Below are 17,131 nucleotides of genomic sequence, written 5' to 3'. Positions count from 1 at the left end.
CGGAAAAGAGCGCCCACAGAACACGTATAAACATGTGCATATGTCACCACACATTCTTTAAAGGCAAATAGGTTCAAAGTCACAAAGATAGTTGACTGGAAAAGGTACATTTTGTAGAAATTTTCAAGTCAAAGTAAGATCCAGATTTTTGTATTTTCTCATGTATGGTTTCCTCATGTGCATAAGACTTATCACAGTACGCTTTATTTGTTGAAGGGATGTAATAACTTGGCATTAGCTGACCACAATTGAGCTGTTGAATGTTACAACTAGAGTTCCACGAACACATCCCTTCGCCAAATTACCATGCGTTTATTCAAGACTTAAACTCTTATTCATGCATTACTAAAGAGTACCTATCCCCAACAGCAAACGACTGCATGAACGTGTGTTCCCACAAACGCTACCAAAAACATAAACTTCTAGGAAAGGTGACAATGAAATTATGTACACTGGTGTGATACTTTCCAGTGTAACTTTCATAGTGCTTTGTCAAAATCATGTAGTCTCTACCAGACTCCGGCCTGGCCGAATAGTAAATGATGATAGAGGGCTTTGGCCAAGTGTCTATTGATTTCTCTCTTTCTCAGTTACATATGTGACAAGTTTGAAAGTCCTTTTATGCACTGCAGTGGATTTATAAACTTTCCTAATTAATTACCAATTACAAGATACGCTGAGATAAATTATTCACATCTGATCAAAGCTGACTTACGTGTGTAAATAGCAGCAGTGGGTGGTCCAGTCCTCTCATTGATCGGAGAAGAAAAGATAGTGAATTGGCGGAGGTATGGAATAAATGAAATAGATTTATACACATGTATAACATTCACTATAATAGCGCTAGGGTAGGAGGAACCTCTTACATCCTTGGTCGGAAGTCCTCCTAGGAGACGGATACTCCGAACAACAAAGCTGCATCTGCTGGAGCCGCCTCACACGTTGCATACAATTGCCCCTGTAGACGAGAGGGTGGAGAAGGAATGGCACACCCCTCCTTCACCATAAAAAGTCATGTGCAGGTAAATGCCTGTCTGCCTCCTTATCTGTCAAATCGACAGGAGAATTAAAACAAGAAATCTTTTAAGAAAAGCTGTGCATTGCCGCGTATTTTATGACTGAACTGCTGAGAGCGACACCTAGCAACTTCAGTAGGAAATGCAGCAAAAGGGGATATTGGAAATTTACCTCATTATCATAATTTATGTCACATGAATTATTGGCACATTAAACAGGTTTTGTAAAACTTTTTGACCCACAATGAATATGCATTATTTTTCATTACAAAATAAGTTCCTTCTGATGCAATTTGTGATATATCTTTATATAAACATGGTGAGTTAAAGCGTAGATTTATTACGCTGGACCACATACAGTAACATGCCTGTAGAAGAGAGTTTTAATACTCGCCTGGAATGTACCATTGTCTAACTAAGCCATGAAACTCGGCAGAGATGGCACGTTGATCGCGTTGACGTAGGACGTCATTGTGACAAGTGTCATTTCTTGCTTGTTTTGGTATGGCAGCCTTTTTTGGGAAAAGGTGTCAGCTCTGCGCAAAGGCTTGTGCTTACTGTGATCATCTCTCGGTCATTCTTGACTAAGACTCTGGTCTTGCACCTGTGGCTTTACGGGAGGATGTTGTTGTGCGTCATTCATGCCAATGAGGGTTTTCCGAGGCGTGAAGATGTGTACAATGTCTGTGGAACGTAGGTCATATGTTGTTGAGTAGTTGATCGCTCAGTGATGTTGTTCTGGAATTGTTTTGATTGTTGGTTTCTTTTGGAGATCTTGCTTTCCCTACAGGGGAGCCTGTGGGCTCGCCCAGGTTTGGTCCTGGGGCCATTCGCCATGGACCATCACATCACATCGCTTTGTTTCCGCTGATTAGTTTCTTCTGGCTTGTCTTGGGTTTTCTTACCAAGTGAAGCCTTGGGCTTGACCTAGTCGATCCAAGGACGTTGGGTGATCCAAGGATCTACTATCAAGGATTTAATGTTCTTGACTAGTTTGAGCTGCTCTCTCTTCGCCGAGTTTGATGTGCTTGCTTGTCTTGAACTTTGGGACGACCTGTTTGTTGGTATGTAGGAGATAGTGGCAGTCATGTGGATTTCCTTCTGGGTGGATTAGGTCACCATCTTGAATAGTTCATGTGATTGTGGATCAGTCGTTGTGTTTTGCTCATTTGCTGGTTGGAAATGGCGATATTGATTGGTTTGAAACAAAAACGAAACATCTGTCCGGTTGACTTTGGCTAATCAGTGTGGTCATCCATCTGGGCGAATTAGCTTGACGGATGAGAGATTATCGTTGAGTATATCTCAGTGTTTACAGTATGTTTGTTCCGGCCTGGGAAGGGTTCGCATTGTGATGTTATGATAGCTCAGCGAGTTTCGTTCTGGTCTCCACTTTGTTCTGGATATGCAAACAGTAGGGGGTATATAATTAAGACTAGTGGAAAAGTCTTTGTCTGTACATGTTCATGGGACATCAAGTTATATATTATTAAGAGCGAATGTCTGTAAGGGTCAAACAATGGTGGCAGGGGTAAAAAAAATAGATTTGGCTCATATTTTGCACAGTGGTAGTACTTGGTACACAACCCCTCAAAATAGCTTTCTTTCTGCTCAGAACCTCTCGTTGCTATGGCAACAGGCCAAAGAAGTTTATGGGCCATTTTTCCAGATTTTGGCATGTAAAAAACATGAAAATTGGCCAACTTTAGGGCACTAATACTGATCAATGCTTTAACTTACAAACAAAAGCAGAATGTCCTGATTAGAGCAATGCCTGAACTTGCATTAAATAGCAGTAAAGTTTATCTTCTGTAAAATCTATGGTCACGGGCAACCTAAATGTAATACACTGTTTTCACGATCAAAAAAACTGAAATTGTGCCCAACTTTGAAGCACTGAAAGTCCGTAAGTATAAAAATTTTTCGCTTGCAATTCACATCAAATAATAACCCGCTAAAGAGCTATTAGATGAATGCTTGCAAAGTTTGGGTTCTTGTTTTGTTGCTACGCAATTATCCTTTAAAGTGGGTCAATTTTCATGATTTTGAGAAAATGTCATTTTTTGCTATCTTTGAACTACTGCAAGTTCTAAACCAAACTTGTTCTGTTAGTGGAATTTATTTGAAAGATAAACCAATATATTGTCTATCAAATGCATGCTTGTAAAGTTTGCGTTCATGTTTTGTTGCTACGCAATTGTCCTTTAAAGTGGGTCAGTTTTCATGATTTTGAGAAAATGTCATTTTGTGCTATCTTTGAACTATTGTAAGTTCTAAACCAAACTTGTTCTGTTAGTGGAACTTATTTGAAAGATAAACCAATATATTGTCTATCAAATGCATGCTTGTAAAGTTTGCGTTCATGTTTTGTTGCTACGCAATTGTCCTTTAAAGTGGGTCAATTTTCATGATTTTGATAATGTGTCATTTTGTGCCATCTTTGCAAAATCATAACTTCCAAACCAAACTTGTTCTGTAATTGAAATTTACATGGAATATAAACCAATATATTGTCCATCAGACGCATACTTGCAAATTTCAGGTTCTTGTATTCTAGCAGAGTATGCACATATCTGAAGTAGGTCGTAGTCCACTAATCTTGTTGTTGAAAAAAACAGTTACTGTAACACATGTCACAGTCTTTGTTTTTTTATAGAAACAATGTAACAAACACGCTATCGCCATAAAGAAAAAAAATTGTAGAGATTCTACACAAAGTAATACTCGTCTTCAATGTCACTCATCCCCTCTTTCATGCAGGGATAAATCATAATCCAGTGGCACAAACAAATATCTTACTGACACCATAAGGCTTTTGTGTATGCTGTGGGATTAGCCCTACATAGGAGGGTGTGTCAGATGCATCCACTCAGAACCAAACATTCTGATACCTCTGCAGCTACGCACGCTACGTATACTCGTGTATGACTACAGTCTACAGTCTTATGTTTGCTTCCCACAATATTGACTCTCAAAGACTTAACTTGTTTCTACTTTGAACAAACATCACCAATATCAGTGTGTCTTTCTATTCACAGTAGCATACATATAAGACAAACATGCGTTTGGTCAACTTCTGCAATGTCTGACTCTGTGGCCAGTATTCATTTTGAACAATGGCAGCAGGAACTTGGGTACTCTTAAGGTTTTTCCACAAATGCTGACTATACACCGGCAGTGATTTTTGACGACACATCTACATAAAAGTGCTCACACTTCAGTGCTCACAGTTCAATCTTCAAGATTACCTATAAGTTCCTTTCCATGGTCAAAATAAGTACACAGAAATAGCAGAGGGTGTACATATTGTTCACATGAACATGGCACTGTAAGTGGAAAGATGCACAAAGTTTGATGAAAAACACAAGTTAAGTCTTCGGGAGTCAATATTTGTGGGGACGCAAACATGTTTAACCTAAGTCACTGTAGACAAGGAGGTTCAACTGGAAAGCTAGAAGAATGTTCAGAAGTTCAGAGTAGATGCATCTGACTTTAACAACGAGCATGACTGTGTAGAATCCCTTCAAATGTTTGTTTTTCTTTAGTGTGGTTACACATTGTTAGTGTTACATTAATTCTATAAAAATGAAGACTACCATGTCTGGTGTATCGCCATTGTCAAAAACAAGTTTTAGGATAAGTGCGAAAAACGACCTACTTATAGGGACATGTACGTATTCTGCTAGAATACAAGAACCCCAAGTGTGCATAGTCATGCATTTGATAGACAATGTATTGGTTTATATTTCAAGCAACTTTCCGTTACAGAACAAGTTTGGTTTGGAATTTATCACTGTGCAAAAATAGCACAAAATAACTATCAAAGTCACGAAAATTGAACTACTTTAAAGGACAATTGTGTATCAACAAAACAAGAACTCAAATATAAGCATATATTTGATAAACAATATATTGGTTATTTCAATTACACAACAATTTTGGTTTAGAATTTATGATAGTTCAAATATAGCAAAAATGACATATCATCAAAGTCATGAAAATCAGCCCACTTTAAACGGAAAATGTGTAGCAACAAAACAAGTACCCAAATTTTATTGCCTTTGATAAACAATATATTGGTTTACATTCCAAGTTAATTCCAATAACATAACAAGTTTGGTTTGGAAGTAATGATTACGCAAAAATGGCACAAAATGACATATTATCAGAATCATGAAAACTGACCCACTTAAAAGGACAATTGCATAGCAACAAAACAAGAACGCAAACTTTACAAGTATGCATTTGATAGACAATATATTGGTTTATCTTTCAAATAAATTCCAATAACAGAACAAGTTTGGTTTAGAACTTACAGTAGTTCAAAGATAGCACAAAATGACATTTTCTCAAAATCATGAAAATTGACCCACTTTAAAGGACAATTGCGTAGCAACAAAACATGAACGCAAACTTTACAAGCATGCATTTTATAGACAATATATTGGTTTATCTTTCAAATAAATTCCAATAACAGAACAAGTTTGGTTTAGAACTTACAGCGGTTCAAATATGGCCCAAAATGACATTTTGTCAAAATTATGGAAATTGACCTACCTTAAAGGACAATTACGGAGCAACGAAACAAGAACACAACTTTTATAAGCATGAGTTTCATAGACAATATATTGGTTTATATTTGATGTAAGTTTCAATAACAGAACAAGTTTGGTTTGGAAGTTATGATTGTGCAAAAATGGCAAAAAATTACATATTATCAAAATCATGAAAATTGACCCACTTTAAAGGACAGTTGCGTAGCAACAAAACATGAACGCAAACTTTACAAGCATGCATTTGATAGACAATATATTGGTTTATCATCCAAATAGATTCCAATAACAGAACTAAGTTTGGTTTAGAACTTACAGTAGTTCAAAGATAGCAAAAAATGACATTTTCTCAAAATCATGAAAATTGACCCACTTTAAAGGATAATTGCGTAGCAACAAAACAAGAACCCAAACTTTGTAATCATTCATCTAATAGCTCTTTAGCGGGTTATTATTTGATGTGAATTGCAAGCGAAAAATCTAAACACTTACGGACTTTCAGTGCTTCAAAGTTGGGCAAAATTTCAGTTTTTTTTGCATCGTGAAAACAGTGTATTACATTTAGGTTGCCCGTGACCATAGATTTTACAGAAGATAAACCTTTCTGCTATTTAATGCAAGTTCAGGCATTGCTCTAATCAGCACATTCTGCTTTGGTTTGTAAGTTAAAGCATTGATCAGTATTAGTGCCCTAAAGTTGGCCAATTTTCATGTTTTTTACATGCCAAAATCTGGAAAAATGGCCCATAAACTTCTTTGGCCTGTTGCCATAGCAACGAGAGGTTCTGAGCAGAAAGAAAGCTATTTTGAGGGGTTGTGTACCAAGTACTACCACTGTGCAAAATATGAGCCAAATCTATTTTTTGACCCCTGCCACCATTGTTTGACCCTTACAGACATTCGCTCTTAAGTTTCAGTTTATATTTGATTTGGTGAACTTGGTGGCAGGAGGGCTCGCAACCCTTGGTTCTCCCCAGTGTTTGATGCACCCTGCCTGGGTACAAGTTTACCTGTTTTGAATGTTATTCCGTTTCGGACAGTCCCGCTAAATTGGTCGTCAAATTTTTATCAAGTTTTGTTTTTACCCAAACCAAAAAGGACGTTATTGTGACAATGTGTTTTTGCCCGTAAGTTTGTGGTTCGAAAGTCGGTCGAACTCTGGGCTTTGATGAGTTGATCTATTGATTTGCAAGTCGGTTGAACTCTGGGCTTATTGAGTTGATCTAATGGTTTGCAAGTCGGTTGAACTCTGGGCTTTAATGAGTTGATCTAAAACTGCAGAATCTAGTTGCAGCATTGTGGTTTACTTCTGCCCCCCGCCCATTGCGTTGACTGGGCTGAGAGGGGCAGAGGTGGTCCATCCATTGTGGGGCGTTCGCCCTGTTTCGCAGCTGCAAAATCTAGTTGCAGCATTGTAGTTTCTGCTGTCCCCCGCCCATTATATAGACTGGGCTGAGAGGGGGCAGAGGTCATCCATTGTAGGACGCTGCTCTGTTTTGCATTTCAAGGGTTGAGACAGACAGTGGTGTCCATTTTGTCTGAGTGGAAATTTCCACTTGGGCTTGCTCCTTGGCAAATTTAGCAATTTAGTTTGAGAACCAGTAGCGCCCGGAGAGGCTGCCTAGTTTATTGGTCCGTACTTGGTTGTTCTTTAAGCGTGTCAGTTTGGTTACACGCCTTCAGTTACGTTACGTTTTCAACCCTTGCTGCCCGTGGAGTCCGTGGAGGCTGTCTGATTTACAGGTAGTGTTTTTCAGGGTCTCTGGCAGCTCTGTCTGCTCATATTTTGGTTCCTTTTTAGTTTTATTTGGTTCTAGTTAAAGCTGCATTATGAAGCGTCCTCTTTCAATAAAAGTTGCCGTGTACCGTGATCGGTTAACGTATGAACAAGTGTTTACTTTGCTGAGCGAGGTTTCGGCTCCCATGAGCAGCATTCAGGCTGTTCAGTCTCTGGGACCAAACTCATTCGACGTGTCATTTTCCTCGGTACACGAGCGTACATTGTATGCGGGGAAACTGTCTGGTTTAGACGCCGTGGATGTGTCATCTTACGCGGCGGCGGAGATAATTGTCACGGCCACAAGAATTCCGTATGAGCTCGATGACAACTATGTCAGGAACTGGTTAAATCAATACTGTGCCGTCATCACGTCCCGTATGGTAACATACCGGGACAGACCGACCATCAAAAATGGGAACCGGCAATATAAAGTAGTTTTAAAGCCGGGATGCAATATCCCATCAGCATGGAAAATGTTTGACGGGAGGATGGTTTTCTTCAGGTACGTGGGGCAGCCCCGTACCTGCTTGAGATGCAACCAGGAAGGCCATGAGTCGGCAAATTGTGCAGTAACATTTTGCAACAAATGCCAATCCATTGGGCATTTGGCCATGGATTGTACCAACGATGTTGTGTGCCTCAGTTGCAGGGCAGAGGGACATACGGCCCGCCGTTGTCCCCTGTCCTTCGCAAACAGGATTAAGATGGGAGCCAGTTGGGCTAAGAGCCAAGAGCTCCCGGCAGGTGTGAGTCAGGTCCGTGAACACCATGATGGAGGGGTTCCTCAGGCTGTAAATAAGCCTGGTCGGTCGGAACTGGCCCATGTTTCTGACGCAGTGTCTGATGTTTCTGATCCTATTTCGCCTCCAGGTCACCCTGGCAGTGTGGACCAGGGTACTTCTTCGGCTGTGAAGTCGGATGTTTCTTCTCCGGTCGCGGAGCCGGAGGTTTCTCCTCCGGTCGCGGTGGTTGAGCCGTCTGAGGACTTGCTGTCGGAGGCCGCTCCTTCTCTGACCAAGTTTTCTCCGGTCGCGGTGGTTGAGCCGTCTGAGGACGTGCTGTCGGAGGCCGCTCCTTCTCTGGCCAAGTCTTCTCCGGTCGCGGTGGTTGAGCCGTCTGAGGACGTGCTGTCGGAGGCCGCTCCTTCTCTGGCCAAGCCTGGCCTTTCTTCCTCTTCTAGCGAGCAGGTACCCTCAACATCTGCTGCTCCGGTACCGGCCCCTCGCGCCCGGTCCCAGAGAAGGAGGCGTAAGGCGGCCAGTCCTATCCGACCTGTTACTCGTCGGTACATGTGTCAGGGTTGTGAGTTGGATTACACAATCACTCTGGAGGTGGTGTCTTGTCATCAGTGCAAGGCAGACATAACTCCAGAATCTGCTCTCCTTGCTTTCTGTGAGGGCCCAGTTTGTCAAAGCGATAATCGCCTCTTTCTTTGTCAGAGCTGCCATGATGGCAACTCTGATATTGCTGACAAAGATTCCAGGAAAAGGTGTAGGGGTGATTCCAGTGAGGGATCTGCCTCTGCAAAGACTTTGTCGAAAGGAAAAAAGATTCGTAAGGAGCCGGATTCCGACTCCAGTCTTGTTATCGAGGAGTTTCCCTCGGACAGTCTTCGTTCTGTGGACGGTAACGAGTCTGACTCTACTGTTGGCTCCAGAAGCCTCATCATTGATGAGGATACTTCGGATGCCTCTCAGGCTCCAAGTCCCGATTTGGTAGCAAAGGCGAGAGCCATTGTCATCTCCTCTGACTTGTACAAGAATAAGGCTGTCTTTGTGTGCAACCAGTTTATTTCTCATGGTTGTGACGAACTCTTGCATAGTTTTAGGTCTTTGAAATCTCATCTTGCAAAGGCGCATGGCATCTCCGGGGACATTGTGCCTTGTAAGGTTGGTAATTGTTCGAGGTTTTTTAAAACCACCATGTTATGTCTCAAGCACCTCTACAATGTCCACCCCCAATTTGTTAACCGAATTGGTGTGGAAGGAATTGATGATCTGTACCACTAATTCCTCACATTCCGATGTTGTTTGACATTCCTTCTCTATGTAGCCTCATGGTTCTTATTGCTACACTCAATGTCTGTGGGCTCCGTAGTCCGCAGAAGAGGAGGCAGGTTTTCGGCTTTTGCCGTCAACATAAATTTGACGTTGTTTGCCTCCAAGAGTGCCATGTTTCGTCAACATCTGAAGCGGTGCTCTGGGAGAAGGAATGGGGAGGCCAAGCGTTTTGGGCATTGGGCTCCTCCCAATCTAGAGGTGTGGGTATTTTACTCTCTCCATCTTTCAATTTTGATGTGGTTAAAAAGTCTTGTGACGACAATGGGCGTGTTGTCTGTGTCGTCTTGTCCGATGGTGCGCGTAATTTCAAAGTTTGTAACATGTATGCTCCTAACATTTCTGCGGAGCGTACTGGATTTTTTAAAAATTTGTATAAGTTTCTGTCGGGGGCTGAGCCCCTTATTTTGTGCGGTGATTTTAACTGCGTTGAAGATGTTGATATTGATAAGAGGGGCGGGAACCCGGCTTATGGTAGTGGCGGTTCCACCGTTTTAAAAGACATTTGCGCCGATTTTAATGTGCATGACTCTTGGAGACATGAGAATCCTTCTAAAAAGGTCTTCACTTGGAGACAGCCGACCAAAGGTATTGCCTGTCGGCTGGACCGATTTTATTCGTCTAAATGCCTCGTCGTTTCAAACTACTGTTTTTTACCCGCATATTTTACAGACCATGACTGTGTGTCCTTGTCAATTTTACCGGATGTGAAGAAGAAGCCTGGCTTGTGGAAATGTAATGTCTCGATTTTAAAAAGAGACAAAGTTTTAAATGATTTTAAACTCGCTTTTAACAATTGGAAGACTTTGAAACAGGTTTTCCTTCTTTGCGAGCCTGGTGGGACGATGTAAAGGCTAGAACTCGCTCTCTCTTGATCAGAATTTCTTGTGAACTGGCTAGGGAGAGACGGGAGTCCATGTTTACCTTGAATAATGAACTTGTCGATCTCACCAACAAGATGAACGACGGGGCCTCCTCGGCGGACATCTTGCGTAGGTATGAATGTACTAAGTCTTCCTTGTCCGAGTTGTCCGCTGAGGAGGCTCGCGGTGCTTTTGTTCGGTCCAGAGTCAAGCAATTTGTCGAGGGGGAAAAATGTACCTCGTATTTTGTAAGCCAGGCCTCTTCCCGAAGTAGGCAGCGACGCATTTCTTCGGTCAGAGATTCTACTGGACGTGTTGTCCAAGATGACGAGGAGATTTTAGATGTTTTTAAGCTATTTTATGAAGACCTTTTTAGTGCTGAGCCTATTGATAAGTGTGAGGCGAATAACCTTTGTAACAATTTAGAAGGGTCTTTGGATCCTGATGAAGTCTCTTCATTAGAAGGTCCTCTTTCATTGGATGAGCTTTGGGCTGCATTGCGCAGTATGGAGAATAATAAGTCCCCTGGCAGTGACGGTCTCCCTAAGGAATTTTATGTCGCTTTCTGGGACGTCATTGCTGGGGATCTCCTCTCAGTTTTTGAGGAAGTTTTTTCTTCTGGCGAGCTCTCTCAGAGCCAGAGTTTTGGTGTTATTACTCTCCTTCCAAAAAAAGGGGACCCTCTGGACCCGAAGAACCGTCGCCCCATCTCTTTGTTAAATTGCGATTATAAGATTCTTGCAAAGGTCCTTAACAATAGGCTTAAGATGGTTGCCGCCTCGGTCATCAGTCCTGACCAGACATGCGGTATACCAGGCCGGTCGATACAATGTAACCTACTTTTGATGAGAGATATCGTTACATATGTTAATATGAATAACTTTGACTGTGCGATCATTTCTCTGGATCAGGCCAAGGCCTTTGATAGAGTGAATATTGATTTTCTTCACTTGACTCTTGCGAAGATGGGTTTTGGCCCGGTTTTTCGCAAATGGGTTGCTATATTGTACCACAACATTACCAGTGCTGTTTCCGTCAATGGGTCGCTATCATCTTCTTTTTCTCTCTCAAGAGGTGTTCGGCAGGGGTGCCCTATGTCACCCCTGCTGTACGCAATTTCTTTGGAGCCATTTGCCGCTACAGTAAGGGCCGACGCTGCGATTCACGGCCTCAGGTTGCCTGGTGGCCGTGAAGTTAAGATCTCGCAGTATGCGGACGATAACTCGGCTATTGTTACAACCGATGAGTCGATCCGCCGGCTCTTTGCTGTTATTGACATGTATAACAGAGGTTCCGGGTCTCTTTTAAATCATGACAAATGTATGGGTCTCTGGCTAGGTAGTTGGAGGAAAAGACTCGATTGTCCGAAGAATTTTAAATGGACATCTGTATCCATACGTTTATTGGGAGGTACTTTTGGAAGTGTTAATATGCCTTTAGTCAACTGGAGGGAGAGGCAAGCTAAGTTTGAAGCGGTTCTGCGAAGGTGGGACAGCTTCTCTTTATCCTTCGCTGGCAAGGTTGTCGTCGTTAATAACCTTGCTTTATCTACTTTGTGGTATATTGCTCCTGTATTTTCTCCTCCCGAGTCAGTCGTCAAGGACATTACGAGAGCCGTCTTTAAGTTTTTCTGGAGTTCTCGTGCAGAAATGGTCTCCAGACAGACAGTTATGCTACCTTTGGACAAAGGTGGATGGGATCTCATTGATTTTGGAGTGAAGGCCAATTGTTTTTATTGTCGGCCGTTTACCAATATTCTTGACCGGCCGGATCTTCCATGGGTCCAGTTGGCAAAATATTGGCTGGGTTTTTTTGCCCGTCGTTTTGAACCATCATCGTGGTCTAACAGTTCCCCCCACTCTCCTGAGGCTCCACCTCACTATTCTTTGATGCGGAAGCTCACCTTGGAATTTGTTAATGCTTCTGCTTCGAAGACTTGGGACAAGATATGCACCGTGCAGTCTTTGTACAAAGCTGCCATTTTAGCTCGTTCTCATACCCCTTCCGCTTGTTTTTTAGAGCGGGGTGTTGATTGGTCACTTGTTTTTTCAACGATGCATAACACTCTCCTTGAGAATAACCTAAAGGAGCTTTCCTGGAAGGTCGCACATGGGGCTCTCAAAACCAACTACTTGACTTGTTCGATTTGGCACAGAACTCCTTCCCCTCTTTGTCCGAGGAGAAACTGTAGAGCTACGGAGACCGTTACCCATGCCATCTGGTCTTGTGGCGAGGTGCTCCTGACCTGGACTTGGGTCGAAGGATTCATTAGGCGATGGGTGGTCTCTAGTTTTCGTGTTTCTCGCGCGGTCGCTCTCTATGGTGTTATGTCGTCTACCCTGAAGAAGTGTAAGAGAGATGTCTGCACCTACATTTTGGCCGTCGCTCGGTCTAAGATTTGGTGGTCCAGGTGTCAGGCTCTCTTTGACAATAATTTCGTATCTCACATTGAGCTGGTGTCTCTAATCAAGGAGGCTCTTAGGTTTAAACTCAAGATGGAGTTTGTTCGACTTGGTTCTGAAAGTTTCTTGGCTGAGTGGTGCCAGTCTGTTAGATGGGCAAGTGTGCGGACGGGAGTTTTGGTTCTACGTTTTTAGAGTCCTTGTCGTAGTAGTCTTTGTTTGGTGCTACAGTCTGTCTTTGCTATTGGTGGATTGTCTGTTAGATGTTCAGTGTGTGTGGTCAGTCCTTCACTATGGTGTTCTCCTTCTACTCTCTAGTCCTCTTTATAATTTCCAGTTTGCTTTGATGTGTCGTTTCTTGGCAGAAGGGTGGGCGGGTGCAAGTCTGCCTCGGGTGGAATGGCACATCCTTTTTCTTTGTTTCCATTCATGAGTTGTTTCTTCTTATATTATGATGGTTTTCAGTTTGGTCTCTGTCTGTATTACTAAAACTGTTTGTATACCCAAAATAACGAAGGGCCTTTGGAAGGGGCTTTGGAAGGGCTGGGTTAAAAGGTCCGTCCATGGATCCATGGAAGAAAGCTGGCATAAGGCATTGCCGCTGGCGCGGCAATGCAAAAATAGCGCTAGTTCAATATGTAACACAACACAATATAACACAACTCAGAATCTTGGTGCACGCAATCTTTATTTGACATAACGAGAAATTGTCCGATAAGAATGAGCACACATTTAGATTTTTGACAACACAGGTGGAAGCAAAGCGACAGTGATATACACACAAATGGCCCAGGCCCGGCTGCCTCGTCATAGAAGGCGTTTTGAACAACGTTAACGTTAACCAGCTACAGAAGCTTGTACAGTAGAACAAACACCACGGTGTTGTCCTGTGACTAGTATAACTTGTGTAACATTATGAAAGCTCTTGATAATCAGTGTGGTGAAGTGTGATAGGATTCTTGTGCCATAGCCACAATGCCGGTTGGTTAAGCCAGAAACACTGTGAAACCCATGGTTTGCTATTCGTTTTTGCATGTGTGTAATGTCACAATCACGTAAATATGAATACAAACACAAGTTCAAATTTAACAGGCAACCTCCTGGTGCAAAGTGGTCCAAAGTCAATAGTGTCTTTCGTGTTTTTCTGTAATAGTAATAAAAGTAATAGTGAATTTTATTGTTTTTGCATTCTGCTTTATTCTAAGTCATTAACCCTCCGACTATTTATTGCTGGTCCGCACCTAATTTGAAACAAAAGTACAAATGTATTCTAACGTACATATATAACGTGTATTGTTTGGTGAGCAAAAAGCAAATAATGATTCTATCCCAAACGTCACATCAATGTATATTGTAAGGGTAAGGATGTGCATCAGTTGAAGATGTAAACAGTGTTTTCATCTGCGAAAGGTAGAAAAGGTAGAAAGGGTAGAAAGACGTGGTTTGCATGGCAGCATTTAGAAAAGACATCATTCAAAATTTAAACTTTCTCTAAATCATGAAATGTTAGGCAGATATTAACGCCTAATAACAAAGATTGCAAATTGATAGACGAGATTGATACCTTGTAGAAACAAACACCAACCTTTGCAGCATGACTACTTTTGTAATAAGATGAGATGCAACTATTACAGAACTGTGTGTTACTACAAAGTTTAACATGCAGTATACAAACAGTGGGCATTATCATATAGGTTGAGATGCAGATCAGATACTCTATAAAAGTCATCGCAAAACTAGACTTGTTTAGACGCAACCCAATCTACTGGTTTCCACATCTGGTGAGGTCTCGTGTCTCCTCACTGGTCCTGTGGGTTTAAAGGAACGGATAAAATTCGCTGAAAACAAACAAACAAACAAACAAACAGGTAAATAGACAAGACAACATCTCCTCTACTTCATCTTGTAATGACCCAGTTCCTGTATATCCCAACTGGATAACAAAACACTTTAAAGCTGCCTGAAGGCGGCTATGCTATATGAATATATCGTAGCACGGGTTTTCCGCTTACCTCGACTGGCTGTGCGACGAGGCCACACAGCGGCGCCTCTAGCATCTGCAACTCAGTCCTTAGCACGTCGAACTTGTACCAGGACCCCGCGTTGGATGGCCGTGACAGAACTTTCTGTGGCACACAATACAACAAAACGCAACGTTAAAACCATATATTCAATCTAGAGTGAAATTTGGATGTAAGTCAAAGCTGAAAGAAAGGCAGCCTACTGGCACATGCATGATCGGTATATGTACATGTACCTCGAGTTCCAAACGGAGCTCATTCTTCTTCTCATGAGCAGGGTCACCAGTCCCTATCTGTAACATCGGATTAACACACGTCAGTTGCACAGCTGTGCTAACAAGAAACAGTACCAGTGGTACATGGACCTATAACACCAGCATATGCCTGTGATACCGAAGCATATATAGTTAGAGGAATATGACACTCTTAAAGTTCAAATGTGGAAAGCTATATCAGCGAAAGAACTTTCAACACAAACTGAGGCAATAACGTAACTGTAAGGTTAATGTTGTCGCAAAGTTTGTCGCGACTCCCACTTTTACTTCACTTTCCATCTATTTCTTTTTTCAGCAATGACAAAAGCAATTTACTTTTATATTTCAACTGAAGTATACTTGCGAAGTCGTTAAAATAGCTATTATGGGTCCCCCAAATTTGATTGGAACAGCCCTTGGAACTGCCCTTACCCCTCTACTCTGAGGGCCCCAGTTGCCAAATCCCGCCATGTTGTAAACAGGTCCAAAGTGGAAGTCAGTGGCCGGATGATTGAGAGGGAACCCAGAATGAGGGTGGTTCTGGGCATGCACACTTCCCACCATCTCCTGTGGCAGATCTGTAAAGTAATACACTGATACCAGTGGTTGAAGTTTCTCCATATCTGCATTTTGTACCTTTTCCTATCAATGAAGCTTATGAACAGTGTATCTGAATGGTATTGATAAGCCGGTCGGTGCAACAATACACTATGGACTGTATAGTCAGATGTATACTTTGGGTTGTTACACCTGCATAATCTCTTCACGTAAGGCATGAATCACTTAAATTATTGAAGGAAAGAAATTTTAATGAGTCCATCGCTTTCACTCAAGATTTGTTTGCGAGAAAAGTGAGGTAAGCGGGAACAAGATGTTCAAGGAAAGGTAAACTGTTCATCATGGCATACGGTGAACAGTTCCCTGTTGTTGGATGGGTTGTGCTGACAGCATTCCGTTCTCCTCTTGACTGGACCTGTAGTGGAGGCCTACGTGTTTCACACAACAGCCTTCCTTCATCGTTGGCTTCACTGGGCCTTCTCTCTCAGGCTGCCAGTCCTCAACGGTCTCACGGGCGTTGGCGTCGTCGGCACCGGCTTCCTTCAAGAGGGGAAGGTAAAAAAATTGCTACAGAACGATATGGGAGTGTAATTAGAAAGTAGTGAGCATGTGTTTGCGTGTGTGTGGGAGGTCAACAACAAGAAATAGACACCAATTGCAAATATTAAAATCTCCAGGTTTCGAAGCAGCGATTCGTACCGCATTTCTAAATTTGTAAATGACGTGGGACTGCTTGGGGCTTCGTGCATTTAGTTGTTTCTCCTTAGCAGGCACTTAGGCTCGGTCTCAATGAAGTGTGTCGCTAGTCTTAACGACATGATATGAAGCAAATTAGAGGTAAAATCAATGCCTAAAAACTGTGATACATAACCAGTGCTTCAAGAAAAATATTGTTGGAGAGAATTGTATTTAAGAGAATGACCAGTGGTTCGCATATCTTTTCTGCCCCATATTTTAACATCTCGTTAGAAATAGAGTCAATGCCACATGCCTTTCCAGATTTTAGTGATTTCAAACCATTCATAATTTCTGGTGTCGTGAAAGGGTAATCTAATGAATTTGAAATGTTTTTATCTAGGCGTTTGAGAAAATCGGTGATGCCTTTTTCAAAAGTACTGTCAAAATCATTGTTTTTTACTAGATTATTTAATCCTTGAAAGTGTTCAATCCATTCTTTACTTGTAATGAAGATGACTATTGAACCCTCTACGTGTATTGTGCTACATGTACCTACTAATGTACGTCTACGTACTGGATATCATCAACGTAGCAACTAGTTTGTGAACAGTAAATATAGAAGATTATATTGGACCATATAACATGATAATTGATAAATGAGTTGCTAAGATACTTAAGCATCCCTATCCTTCCAACACACACTACTCCCACAAGCGAAACCAAGTACCCATTTTTTACACATAGGTGGGTGTTCAAAGTAAGTGTTAAGTGTCTTTCATTAGGATACAACGTGTTGCCAGAAATGGCAGGAATCGAACCTGGCCAATCCATCTCAAGTACCCACCACAATATGATACTGTGCATCTAAACTGAAATAAGAACATTGCACCTTGACTGTACTGATGGTAAATCGTTGATGGAAGACTTACTCATGATGATGCCACCTTCT

General features: G+C 41.9%; 2 protein-coding genes across 2 annotated transcripts in view; both read right to left on the bottom strand.

The window, feature by feature from the left end:
- Nucleotides 1-13,324: 13,324 nt before the first annotated feature.
- Nucleotides 13,325-17,131, bottom strand: part of LOC118414437 — a 36,954-nt gene continuing 33,147 nt past the window's right edge. Inside the window, exon 9 of the transcript XR_004830971.1 lies at nucleotides 13,325-13,768. The gene's annotated coding sequence lies outside the window, so the exon portion shown is untranslated. The remainder of the gene's footprint in view (nucleotides 13,769-17,131) is intronic.
- LOC118414438 lies at nucleotides 14,231-17,131 on the bottom strand. The gene is made up of 6 exons (XM_035818475.1): nucleotides 17,112-17,131; nucleotides 15,855-16,044; nucleotides 15,379-15,524; nucleotides 14,929-14,985; nucleotides 14,684-14,797; nucleotides 14,231-14,479 (listed from the first exon to the last, which is right to left on the bottom strand). Exons 2-6 carry the CDS (start codon nucleotides 15,961-15,963, stop codon nucleotides 14,471-14,473), a joined length of 435 nt encoding a protein of 144 aa, XP_035674368.1. The 5' UTR covers nucleotides 15,964-16,044; nucleotides 17,112-17,131; the 3' UTR covers nucleotides 14,231-14,470.

Source organism: Branchiostoma floridae, chromosome 4 (assembly GCF_000003815.2).
Source record: "Branchiostoma floridae strain S238N-H82 chromosome 4, Bfl_VNyyK, whole genome shotgun sequence".
Lineage (NCBI taxonomy): Eukaryota > Metazoa > Chordata > Leptocardii > Amphioxiformes > Branchiostomatidae > Branchiostoma > Branchiostoma floridae.
This window is presented reverse-complemented; position numbering and strand designations above follow the sequence as displayed.